The 13,330-nt window shown below is 45.8% G+C and overlaps 1 protein-coding gene across 6 annotated transcripts in view; it reads right to left on the bottom strand.

Moving 5' to 3' along the window:
- AGPAT4 (1-acylglycerol-3-phosphate O-acyltransferase 4) overlaps window positions 1-13,330 on the bottom strand; it is a 123,039-nt gene that overhangs the window by 75,121 nt on the left and 34,588 nt on the right. For all 6 annotated transcript variants that reach the window (XM_087425058.1, XM_087425061.1, XM_087425060.1 and 3 more), the window contains one exon: window positions 12,401-12,665. In XM_087425058.1, the coding sequence (XP_087281184.1) occupies window positions 12,401-12,578 (178 nt within the window). In that variant the 5' untranslated portion in view covers window positions 12,579-12,665. The remainder of the gene's footprint in view (window positions 1-12,400; window positions 12,666-13,330) is intronic.

Genomic DNA, 13,330 nt, shown 5'->3' with positions numbered 1-13,330 from the left:
CTTGTTTAAAATATAAGGTCATTTTCTGTATGAAAGATCACATATCTATCCTTCTACTCTGAATAAAGCATATATACTTCTATGTATATATATACACACACATATATTTAAGATACAGAAACAGATTGTTACTCAAAATAAACAAGGCATGCTATAACACAGTTATATTACTCTTTTTAAAAAATTTAAAAAGTCCAGTCTCTTCACTTATCACCCTCCTTTTATTGACTTTGTTGTGTAAGATGAGACCATTTGTATATTTAATACGATTCCAATCACCAGGAACATCAACCACATAGCCGTGATATTTCTTGATGAATTGAGCTAATAACACAGATGTAATCAGATCTCTATCCCAATACTTATTTTTTTCCCTGGAAATGAACAAAAAGGTCAGCTAAGTAAAAGCCCAGTTCCAAATAGAATCGTTTCACTAGGAACTGGGCTGGAGGGTAACACTGATTATGAAGAGATGACATTCGATCTGATGGAGCTGAGTACACATCTTCCTTGATCGTTCAGAATAAAAAATCCAGGAGTGTGTGGGACCACAGAACAGACTGCCCGGGAGAGATTACTTCATTTTCTATGTCTTTTCTTTGCAAAGCAAGTAGTGAAAGAAAAGATTCGTATGGCCAAAGAGGTTGCTACTGAGACAGACCCAGGTCTTGCATTGTGTGTAGGCGATGCCCTCACCTTGTTCATTCAGATTTCCTTCCCATATCACCTCTGAGACCTTTCTCCAGGTCTGAAGGACAGTTTAATTCTATTTTTCTAGGCAGACTGCTTTAGTAGTTAGCCAAAGCAGTTCTAAACTTGGATAGTGTACGTAAAGAGATTAAAAATAAATGCCAATTGAAAATACAAGGAGTCCAGGATGAAAGAAACCTACAAGCCTTTGTCTCCATTCATCAGAAGGTCTGCCCCACGGGCCTCCTTGCCACATGCCCGTCACCAGCTGGACCTGAGTAGGGTCGCTGCCTCCAGGTGAGATTTCTCTACAGCTTGTCAGCTTCCTCCACGTCCAATGTCACCAGCCCCGCTTCACTTGTTTGAGTCCCCTTACTGTAAGAGGTAGGAGGAGGGATTCCTTGGCTTGGTCCATGGATAGAACCAAGGCATTCTTTCTGTATGATCTCTCATTTCCTGTATTATCAGAGAAGCAACGCTGGGGGTGGGGAGGAGAAAGGAGGCAAAGGGGGAGGAGAGAGACATAAACATGGTCTCAACCCGAGTTCATGTCAACGAATTGGGCTTTACTTTGCCCTTCATCGCCACAGTGGAAGAAAAAAGACAGAAAGCAGAGTGCACTGGTTTTCTGGGGCTGCCAAAAGAAAGTACCACAAACTAGGGGCTTAAAAATAGAAATACGGTCTCACAGTTCTGGGGCCCAGAAGCCCGAGACCAGGTGTGGGCAGGGCTGGCTCCTTCTGAGTCTGGGAGTCTGCTCCAGGCCTCTCTCCCAGCTCCCCATGTCTTCACATCATCTGATCTCTGTGCATGTCTGTCTCTGGGTCCAAATTTCCCCTTTTTATAAGGACACAGGATTAGGTTAGGGCCACCCCAGTGACCTCATCTAAACTTGATCATTGGCAAAGACCCTGGTTCTAAATAAAGCTGCATTCCAAGGCATTGGGGGTTGGGACTTCAACATATTCTGGGGAGGGGGACACAATTGAACCCATAACCCTGAGTATGCAGCTGTGGGGGCCATTCTCTCCTCTGTCTTTCTTTCGACCAAATTTCTGCAATATTTGCAATAAGAGGTGAAAATGCTCTATGCAGGTCCTAGGAAGGCAAGGCCTGAAACATGTGTCACCCCTGGTCCCAGGCTGGAAGAGGCCTTTAAACACACACACACACAGACACGCGCGTGCACACACACACACACAGTGAATGACTTCACATACTTTATTGCTCAAAGCGCTCACTTTAGGCTTTCCTTTTCTATGCCCTTCCATAAGCCAGTCCCTATTTAGTTCTTTTTGGTGTTTGTTTGCCTTTTTTTAAGTTTATAAAATACATACTCATCATTTGAAATAGACATTCAGAAAATATAAAGGCAATTAAAAAAACCATCTCTAATTATAATTCCTAAAAATAGCACTCTGATCAATTTACTTCCAGTCTATATTTACAAAATTGATATTATATTGTACAAACAGCTTGCGTCACACTATTTTTACTTAATATTATACTTAGGGTGTAACAAGGTTCAAGGAAATAGTGACCCAGCTGGGTATCTTTCTATAACAGTTTATGTGTGAATAGATTTTTCACAATAACAAGTTAATTTCTCAAGGCACATTTTGAACAACACTGCTTGAGGCAAAACAAAAATAAATCCTAAAGTAAACTGATGTTCATAGTGTTTGGAATTCCCGAGGACAAATACATGGAATCCAGCTAGGGAGGGTGACAGTGGCTGCGAGCCGGCGGGGCGCCACTGCACACCAGTGTCCTCCTGGCCTGGTGTGGGGCTGTGGCTTCATTCATTCGTGCTCCAGCCTCCTGTCACAGGAAGGTCATGAGATTTGGTAGGTCCATCTCTTTTTTGATGCCTGGTCACCTGACAAACCAGGTTAGCCCCTTGGTGATGCTAGAATATGCTTTTCCTCAGACTAGACCACCTCTTCCTCTTGCCAACATACCACAATTCCTCCTCATTCTGTCACATCTGGCTTGTGACATTGCTTCAGTGGACCGTGTCTCCACCCCTTCACAGGGTGGCCTGTCCCTCTCTCTGTGTTCCCTCTGTACCTCCATCCTGGCTTTTATCTCAATGCTCTACAGTGATTTGTGTCACAGCCTTCTCCATTAGACTGGATCCCTCTGAGGGCAGCCACTGTGTCCCCTTCGTCTCTGAGCTCCGTGTGCTGGCCTAGTGTCCGGCCCTAGGATGAACTCAAATGCATGTTTGTTAAAGAATGCTCGCTGAGCAGTGAGAGGCATCCTGCAGGGTCACCTGGGGCTGAGACAGTGAATTAACGTGCTCAGGGTTGATTCCAGCAGATGTTTTATTAACATCAGCCGTGGGTGTTAAAATAAAAACTCCTATCACATACTGTATCTGTTTGTTTCAAAATGTACTCGAAAAAATGGATTTTGGGATTTCAACTCTCCTACTTACTGTGTGACCTTAGACAAGTCACAAGACCTCTCTGAACCTCAGTTAACTGATCCACAAAATGGGAGATTGCCTGTCCAGAGTGGTTATGTGCTTAAACAAGGTGAGGGATAAATAAGGCTTAGCATGATGCCTAATGCATAATCAACACAACACATTGTGGTGATTACAACGATTAGAAATGAAAATAGCTACTTACTAGGATTATACTTCTCTTTTCCTTTTTCTATAGCTCTGTGGAATGTCACCTACTACAATTGTTGGTTGGACATGTGGCCTCAGCTCAGGAGGCTGATTCCTCAACCACAAGGCTGTGCTGGGTGTGCCGCAGAGAGAAGCTCTGCACTCAGATTTGCTGGCCCCAATCTCAGCTCCCCTACTTCCTGTGTGACCCCCGGCAAGTCGCTTAACCTCTCTGTGCCTAAGTACTCAAAACAGTGCCTGGAACAGCAAGTGCTCACTAAGTATTAGCTGGCTAAAAGTCTAGACTAAAGTGGTAGAATTAAGAAGCCTGATATCTCTTAGCTTGCACATGCCATGATTCTCTTATTTCTCTCCTATCTGCCATTCTTGAATCATTTAAATTCAGACACTCAAGTTCTTTGACTCTATAAGGAATTTTAAATAAGATCTAACCTAAATCAATTTCTGGATTGCTTCTGCTACATTCCTTTTGGAATGCTGAGTTGCTAACCTGGTATGGCTTTTTGTTTGTTCTTCGTGCTATCCAAAAGGCCTTACTAAGTGCAGAGAAAAGGGAACGAGGTCCATTCTGTCCAAACATGGGACAAAAGAGATGGTTTTGGCCTGTTACTAATGACCAGTATGGCATGTGGCAGCTAGGACTCGTTAAAGAGGCCCTTGTAAGAGATTATTATGGATCTTTAGGAAACCAGATGGCAAGCTTCCTGGGGCAGGACGGGAGCTGCCTTCTCACCACTGTTTCCCGGCACCAACACAGCTCCCAGCACACAGAAGGTGCTCCACACTTGTTGACTAAATCACAAAAAAAGCTACTTAGGGTAAGATTTCTGTTGCTTGGTTCAGTGTGGCCTTCTCATCTCATGGATCCAGTTATGTATTCTGTTCTCATCATCTGGGGCCTACACAGCGGTTTACTCCTTAGAACTAGAAAATAAGAGGAAGAAGGTGCTCTTTCCTGAAAGCATCCGACTGAGCATCGCTTGCAGAAGCTGTGGACTCTCCCGGGTCAAGCCAGCAGAGTGTGTAGACCCAGGGGAAGCTGGGCTGCATTTGCTTGTTAAAGCCGTGGGGACATGAAGACCAACACGCTTCAGGAGAAGTGACAGGTACCAGTAGGTGACAGAAGCGAGAGCAGGAAAAGCTTGTCCCAACAGAGAGATTCAGGAGCCCCCTGCTGTGTCCAGGGGGCACGGCTTTGCCTTTGGGTTAGAATCTGGGCAGTCCTGAGGAATTCGTCCTGGGTCTTTTAAATCCTTTTCAATTTGACTCTACTCCCCAAAGCCCCCATCGGATCATGTAGCTGTAGTGAAGGAGAGAGTGCCGACTCTAGGTTTTTCTGCTTATGTCAATCTACGGTCAGTTATCTGTACTCGTCTGCGCAGGTGTCACCACCTGGGAACTGTAAGGACGAGTCTGTAGACCTCCACAGAGAAGGCCCAGATTCTGGGCTCTGGCTCCCGGCAGAGGTCCCCGTGGGTCCTGCCCAGCTCCCACATTGCAGCAGGATCAAAGATGGCAGGGCGAAGGCCAGGACTAGGGGCTTTGGGGACAATCTAACGAAGACCTTTTCTGACATCCTGGAGCTCATAACTTCTGTGACAAGTGAAGAGTCAAACCTGCTTGGGACTGAAGAGAGTGAAAACTCAGCTCGGGCTGAACAGAGAAAAAGCAGCCATCCCCCGCCATCCATCAGGCAGGGAAGAGAGACACGGACCCAGCTGGCTGCCCAGTTAACAGGACATATTATTTCTCCCAAGGTTGTGCTGGAAAATGCCACAGCGATCCCTCTTTGATGGATCATTTTCTTCCCAATGACAACCTAGACCTGCCTTGTGTTCTCATTTAACAGAGGGGCACCCAATTGTGGCCCTCACCTCATGACGGCACACAGCAACACTTATAATCCCGCTTCTCCTAGTTCTGCTCAGAAACAGAAACCTCAGGGAAGCCGGTCCCAGCTTCCTTCAGACCCTCCGCAGCATCCACCAGCTACGCACAGGCTCTGAGAGATGGGTAAATGGAGAGGATTGTTTCTGCAAGGACTGCTCCCAGGGGAGCTGTGCGCCTTTGAAAAATCTCCAGACAAATGGATAAATAAGCAACAGAGGAAGTCTAGGGGAAATCCAGGAATGGATCCTAGGAGACTCCTGTTAGTGTTCACTCCTCTAGAAGTTCCCTTCTCCCTCCCCAGGGGAGGGAACCCCCTCCATCTCCACCTCCCCCTAGGGTGCTCTAGTTCTGTCCCTCTATTCAGGGGGGCTGGCCGGTGTCTGGGGACCAACTCTGGGTGGGTGGGAGTGGTGGTCCACACTCAAGACAACTGATGCTCTGCATCCCTTCCCCTCCCCCTCTCCCCCTCACACTCCAGGGCTCCTGGTCCCTGTCCCTCTGCCTCCTGACAGCTGCTCATCTCCCAGCCCTTGCCTGCACCTGCCACACCTGCACTAACTGATCTCGAAGAAGGAAACTAACCTATGCCTGAGAATCTGGAGCTCAGATCGGGGATTTTTTTTGAAAATGTTTTTCCTGCTTCAGTATGAGCTGGGGTGGGAGAAGTGTTCTTCAATTTTGAGTGAGACAAAGAAGGAAAGATATGCATAAAAATAGCCAAATTAGCACTTTGGAAGATGGCCTTGTATTAAAGCCTAACCAGCCAAACTGCACGAGGGACAAGCCTGGCATCCAAGAGAATCAGATTGTGTCACCGCAGCAGGGAGTGGGGTGGGGGTGTGCCCCAGAGGACCTGAGGGTCGCCACTTGACAAGAGGGAGCATCTTCAGTGATGTCTGGGGTCCCGCTGGGGCTCCGGGGAAGGCACCTGTCGGTCCATGGCTGGGTCTGTCCACCTTCGGTCTGTCATTGCCAGTAGTGCTGGCCCCTGAAGTGGAACCAGAGCTGGACTGGGGCCAGGGGCAGCCTGGGGGGCAGGCAGCCAGAGCTCCTGCCCTGGGGGGCTCCTGCTAGAGCTGGGCGCCCTTGGGCAGGCACTGGAAAGCTGTCCTTGCAGTAGGCGTGGATGCACTTGGCCACAGGTCGTCGGGTTTGCCACCAGGAATGGGTGCCCTCCTCCCAGGGCAGCGTCCCCAGCTCTTGCTCCCACACAGGCATGGCAGCCTCACCTTCTGGATCCTCCAGTCCCTTCTCCCCTGGTGGCTGCTCCACTGCTTCTCTCGGGCCTTCTGAAGGGCTTCCCTGTTATCGTCAGCTGTCCCAGACAACCCCTTTCATTAACTCAATGTCAGCTTATTAGGGATATTAATTATACCTGCAGAAACCCCCGTGTGTCAGCCAGACACCAGCATTTGATTGAAGGACTAGGATAAGGTACGAGTGTGTCCCGGAGCCACTGCCTCCTCAGCGGCCACTCTAAGGGGAAGCAGGTGGACGGAAACCCTGGCCAGCCCCGCTCAGCCTGACTGAGCTGCCAAGCGTCACCAAGCCACCAGCGTTAGTCCCCACCCATTTCTTAGAGAGTCAGGAAGTCTACTGGTAGCTGGACAGCGGTGGAGAGCTAGTGAACTTGGTGTGAATGTTAACACTGGGGTCTTTGGGCCACACAGTCCTGCCACATGAGTGACATCGGAATGAAGGCGCTGGACTCTCACCCACAGCATCATCCTGTTCCTGCCTCTGTCCTCTTCTAGAGGAGACACCATCAGACTGACATCTGTCCTACTCAGAGGAGTTCCTTAGGCATAGCAGGAAATGAGATTATTGTAAGAAAAAAAAAGAGGGGGCGGGCCTGGTGGTGTAGTGGTTAAGTTCACGCGCTCCGCTTCGGCGGCCCAGTGTTCACAGGTTCAGATCCTGGGTGTGCACCTACACGTTGCTCATCAAGCCATGCTGTGGCATTGTCTCACATACAAAATAGAGGAAGACTGGCACGGATGTTAGCTCAGGGACCATCTTCCTCACCAAAAAAAAAAAAAAAGTTGGGGGGAATGTTTGTTTTGTTTTATAATTTACTGCATTATTATTTGAAAATGTGCAGGAAGTACTTCAGCAATAAGGAGAAGGAAATTCAAGTTCAGGTCTCACCTAGCAGGTCCTGGCAGCCACCCCTAGAGACAGTGGCAGAAAGGCAAACCCATCTGCCAGTGTCTGTGACTAGAATGGCCCACCCAGGAAGGCACACAACACCAGACAGAAGCTGCAGCATCTCTAATGACATAGTTTCAGAAACCCCGCACTAGCAATGGCCCGTTTCCTGAGTCACGTACCAAAGGTGCTTCTCTTCCCCTCGCTTCATCTTGTTAGGTCTCCAGACCCATCTGGTGATGCCTGGGTCACGAAGAGTGAGCACATGAACAGATTCATCATGGAGGGACCTGCACCCTTGCCCAGAGGAGGGGACAAAACACCCCATCTGACCCCCAACTAGAGGAAGACCTGACTGCTTTCAAAACTCCATGAAAGGCTGCTGGCTGGGTGAAGAATCCACTTTTCCCAGGAGAAGAGAGCTGCCTCCCTCTCTGCGGTTTTCAACTTCAGACGTGTGCTGGGAATTAAATGCCTCGGTATCCACCTGCTTCCCCCTGCCTGCATGCACATCCCTAGCTGGGGCTGTTCTGACAAGTTACCGAGCCCTGATCCTCCCTTCCAGAGAGGATCGTAGACCAACTTCTGCCAGGCTCACCACATTGCGGAGCCCCGCTTCTCGGGTCACAGTTCTGAGTGGCTGATCCATCCTGGAGTCCATTGCAAATGTGTATTACTACTGCAGCAGGAAAACGGACACCTGTTTCAAGGTAGGACATACGAGCGGTGCTGTGGGTGGTGATACAGAGCTTGCTTCTCTCTTCCTGCTCCACCACTACCTGCTGCAGATGAACAAAGTGGCCTTCCAGTTAGGGGGAGCGGAACAAAGTGGCCTTCCAGTTAGGGGGAGCGGAACAAAGTGGCCTTCCAGTTAGGGGGAGCGGAACGGCGGTGGGGCTGGAAAGACAGGTAAACATCCTCCCAAGTTCAAAACAAAAATTCTAAACCCTTTGTTATAAAAATATTGGAATCTTGCTCAATTCACCCCATCCCCTTATTCAAATGTAGTTTGCTTTTTGAAGTTACCTATCCAAGTGGTTAACAGCCACAATGGGAAAAAAAAGATACCCTTGCCCACCTTCCCTAGGCTCCTTCCCTCCACAGACACGAGTTCCAGTTTTCATCCTAAATTTGATGTACTTTAAACAATTCATGAAGCACTTTTGTACATAGCATCTCATTCTGTTTTTTCGACCAGCCATTGAGATCGGTCCTGCTATTCTATGCTGGGTTTACATGGCTCGCCCAAGGTGACAGCCTGTAAGCAGGAGGGCAGGATGTTTTATTTTGCATCTTAGCACCACAAATTCTGACTCCCTCTTTGCCACCATGCGGCCTTGCCATTGGAGGAATTTAGTGGAGCCATGTATCGGACAGCTGTTGAAAACCATGAGCTTCACGGTCCAGAAAAATTAAGCGGCAGGCTCAAACACACAGACTAGTTCACAGCCACACGGAATTTGGAAGCAAGGCACCAGGGCTGGGGGACCCGGGTGGTGGGGGGGAGTGGTTCTCCATTTTGTTTTGTGTCACCAGTCCTTTCCAGAACATTAAAGTCATCTGTAGTCCTTTCCACCTTCCCACCCCTTTTTAAAACTGTACCGGTAATAGGTTCTCCTAATCTTTCTCGGTTGTTTTTAAACCACAGTGTCAGAGGGTGAGAAACACAAGCCAACCAGTCTAGGCCACCTTTCACTAGAGATTAAAAGGCACTTCTTGAGCAATGGAAAAGTAATACAATTCTACTCCTTGCCTTGCTTCTTGTAACTTTCTTTCCTCTTCTCACCTTGCAGAAGCTGGCTTCACTCTCCCCCTCCTCATTCTGCTTGCTGAGTCAGCCTGTCTTAGCCTTTCCTGCCTGAAAATCTAGGCAAAAATAAAATAAAACAACCCTCCAAAAACCCGCCATCTAGATCAAATATACTTCCAAATTGTTATTCATGATGTTGGTCCTTGCCGTTAGACTCAAGTTCTCGGCTCTGTGCGTCACGCTGGTACATGCCGTCTACACTACATTTTGTCTCTCTTTGTCCTTTACATCAGTGTGGCCTTTTGCACGTGAGCTTCAACATGCCAGGGCTGGTGACTGCTTTGGACTTACCTGGTACAACACCAAGCTCTTAACAAACATTGAAAGAAAAAGGGATGATGGCATAGCTCTATTAGTAAAAGGTAAGCAGAGCAAAGGAGGGGATCCGAGTCTCTAGGAAACAATTTATTCTGCCTTTTTTCTTAAAAAATCAGCAGCAAATGATGAATGCTCCTGATTTTCTAAGCTTTAGAGTGATTCATATGCCAGAAACACAATTAAACCCCATGAACAGTTTTTATCTTAACTCAGAGGGAAGAGAAAGAGAGTGAAAGCAAACAGAAGGGGCTTGACCATCTCTTATTCTGAGCTGCTGAAGAGCCCGTGAACTGTAGCGTGTGATGATCAATGGCCCAGCAAAGCTTCCCGACCAGTCTGTCTTTTACATGTCTTTTGTTGTCGTTGTGAAATGCTCAGGGTATAAGGAAGTCTGTCAACTATAGAGAGCAAGTGAAAAGAGAGAGAGAAGAGCAGCTTTGCTATCTGACACCTGCTGGGAGACCAGGAATGGAGAATCTGGGAAGGGCATTGGTGAGCCTTCCTAATTTGAACGGACTCTTTACAATGAGATGCCCATAAGCCAAGCCCAGGATGCATCGCCCTTCCTTCTACCACATTCTCTTTCTCCAGGAGCCAGGACTGTTCCTCTAGAAAGAGAAGCCTTCCCTTCTCTCTTCAGATGGCTCTAAAAGGGCTCTACTGCTGCTCAGCCCAAAGTCTATGGGGGCTTTCCTCTGGGGCAATAGGCACAGAGCACTGTGGGATGTACCTGGATGGGATGTACCTGGATGGATGCACTTCTGGGCCCTTCAGTAAAGAGACTGCCTGCCCTTTATTGCACCCTGTGCAGGGAAATGCCAGTGGTGTTGGATGGTTAATTCTTGGGTTTCATTTGCAATTGTTCTAAATAATTTAATTAATTTGTGATGGATAAAAATCCACCTTGCTTTCTGAATTTGTTACCTATCTTAATTTCCACCAGAAGCAAGTAGGCTAAAGCGTCCTCCAAAGAATATGGATATGATCCTGCCATAACCTTGGTTGTCTTCATTACTTACCAAAAGCAAAATATAGTGCTCTTAGGGACTCCCATTCTGAATCATCTCTCTCAAGTCTTGACTCCAAATGAGAAACCCAACTCTTAACTACTTGTTTGAAATTTGGATGGGGGTTACGACAGTGCAAATATACATGATTTCAAACTGCAAACTGACAGATTTTGGAATCTCCATAGGTGCATGCAAATCATATAAATGCAAGTTTCAATGAACAGTGCAATCAGCATTGCTTTGTTAAATTTAAATTTTGTTTAAATAGACACCTATTGTTAGAGTATAAGAAGATCTTTAAAATTATAAGGTAAATCTCAGACAATTATCTCTCTCCCTTGATTATGCAAACTCTTCTCTCCTCAAAAAGCTACAATTCAGGTCCAGCTTCCTACTGCCTCTGCCCTGCTCTGACAAGCTGTCCCCTTTTCTATACCATGGTAGATGCCTAAATACCAGAAACCAATGTCAGAGTAAAATGAATGACAAAGACATTTGCATTAAGTACTATTGCATTGACCCAGTAGGTCATAGACACATGGATAAAAGATTTATTTTTTGCAATTATAACTTGGCTTTATGATCTTATGAACATTTTCAAGACATATTTATGTAAAACACTCTAATAAAAGACACAGTAGGCCTAGCACTCAAACTGTATCAGAATAGTATCAGACATATTTGCGAGTTCTGAGTTGGTGAAAGAAATCACGAACTAGGATGTTTCTATCATTTTTTTCTCACACGTTAGTATTTTGAAGTTTAAAAAATAACTGATTGGATCCGTAGTAATCCATCTGGATAACTGTATGCAGCTTGTATTGTTTTGATTCAAATTCTAATTTGATTGCTTCATTTAAAGAGTTTCAGAAAGATATCAATAATTTGGGCTCTTGGCATAATCTAAGGTAGCTGAGATTTTTAAATTGCTTAACGTGAAAGAGCTCATATTTTTAAATATATTCACACTCGTATATGTAACCAGTAATGATACACTGCATTCTCCACTGCTGAGAATAGATATAGATTTAAGGTCAATCAACAACAAAACTCATCTCTAGACATCCCAATATTCTGACTCCTCTTTTTCATTTTAATTTTTGAAATTCAGGCCAATAAAATTAGTCATGTTTAAAACAGTCTAGTATAATCAAACACACACATACACACACAAACACCTAAAACTAGAGAAATCTGAATAAGGTTGTGGATTGTGTCAGTGTCAATGATCTTGTTGGGATGTTACACTGTAGTTATGCGAGAGGTTACCATTGGGGGAAACTGGCTGAAGTAGATATATGGGGTTGTGCTCTATTATTTCTTACAACTGCATGTTACTCTACAGTTATCTCAAAATAAAAAGTTAAGGAAAAGAAGCAAGGAAGAGAACAATATATTATATTGCCATTTAGTTTTTAAAAGTATGTGGATGTATTACGTATCTATACACACACCCAGACTCACCTGCATACATGTACACACATAAGAGCCATATATAGACACAGTTAGTTATAGAAATAGCATATATAAACACATATACACACATATATGCTATTTCTGTAAGGATAACTAAGAAATCATTAGCACCAATTGCTTCTGAGGAGGAAACTAAAGAAACAGACAGAATGCATATTTACTTTTCAGAGGATATCCTTCTGTGCCTGTTGAATTTTGTGCTATTGGGCATGACTCACTGAAAAAATAATTTTTTAACAGTGAGAACAAAATAGACATTGCAAACCTCAAACAAACAAATAGAAACAAACAAACAAACAAAACCCCAAATAGCTTAGCAGACACTGAAAGCCTGGTGAACCTACATAAAAGGTCCTAATTCTGACACCCACACCAGCAGTGAAGATGCAAGGAGAGAAGGAGAAGGAAGTAGCTTACGGCTGGAGACGCAGTACGACAGCCGGCAGTTGATCTTCCTGAAGAGCTGCCTGTTAATCGGCCAGAGGATGAGAGTGAACAGCTGAATGGTGTTTATTATTAGCCCCGAGGCAATAAATACGTAACAGAAGACGAGGTGACACAGGAACTGAGACTTCAGCAACCCGACGAGGTCCATGATGTGGGGTTGCTCGTATTCCAAAAAATAAATACCCGCCGTGGAGTATTTCCGGAGGGAAAACGGGTCCGGGACTCAGGAAAGCGTCTAAAACACAAACCAAGGTTAAATGTTAGAAAAAATATTCTGTGCTTTTACAGTCAGGTAAAAAAAAACTCTTCAAAGAAAAATATAGTCTTGAGATTAAATACGTTGTATATTAGTTGATTTCTTTTTATTTAGCAAAGATTTATATAGTGCTTCCTTAATTCAGGCACAGTGCCAGCCCTTTAAAATAGTCCCTTTAGCTGTCTAACACCCTGTGAGGTGGTACTATTGTTATAGGGAAGAGAATTGAGAGCCTGAGAGGTGAAGCAGCTTGGCCAGGGTTCGCCAGATTCCAGCGCTAAGAAGTGGCTGAGCTGGCTCAAGTCCATGTGCTCAGCCACTTTTCCAGATGCTCCCTCTCTGGTGCTGGCAGTAAAGTCCATATTTCTGGGCCTTCCCTCCTGCTGCCGTCTCTGCCTGAATCCCTCCCCCACCAACCCCCTCACCTCCCTCCACTTCTTCTCATCCTCCAGATCTCAGCTCAAATGTCACTTCTTCTGGCAAGTCTTCCCTGAACTCCAGCCTGTCCTGGGCAAGATTAGGGGACATCCCTGGGTTGGGCTCTTCCCCGCAAAGCACATGTAATAGTGTGCCATTTAGTACCTTCTGCTGTTACTTGTTCAATCGTTCGCCTTCCTCTACTGAACTGTCACTTCTCCAAGGCA

Source organism: Ceratotherium simum, chromosome 38 (assembly GCF_057802395.1).
Source record: "Ceratotherium simum simum isolate JZ-2026a chromosome 38, ASM5780239v1, whole genome shotgun sequence".
Classification (NCBI taxonomy): domain Eukaryota; kingdom Metazoa; phylum Chordata; class Mammalia; order Perissodactyla; family Rhinocerotidae; genus Ceratotherium; species Ceratotherium simum.
This window is presented reverse-complemented; position numbering and strand designations above follow the sequence as displayed.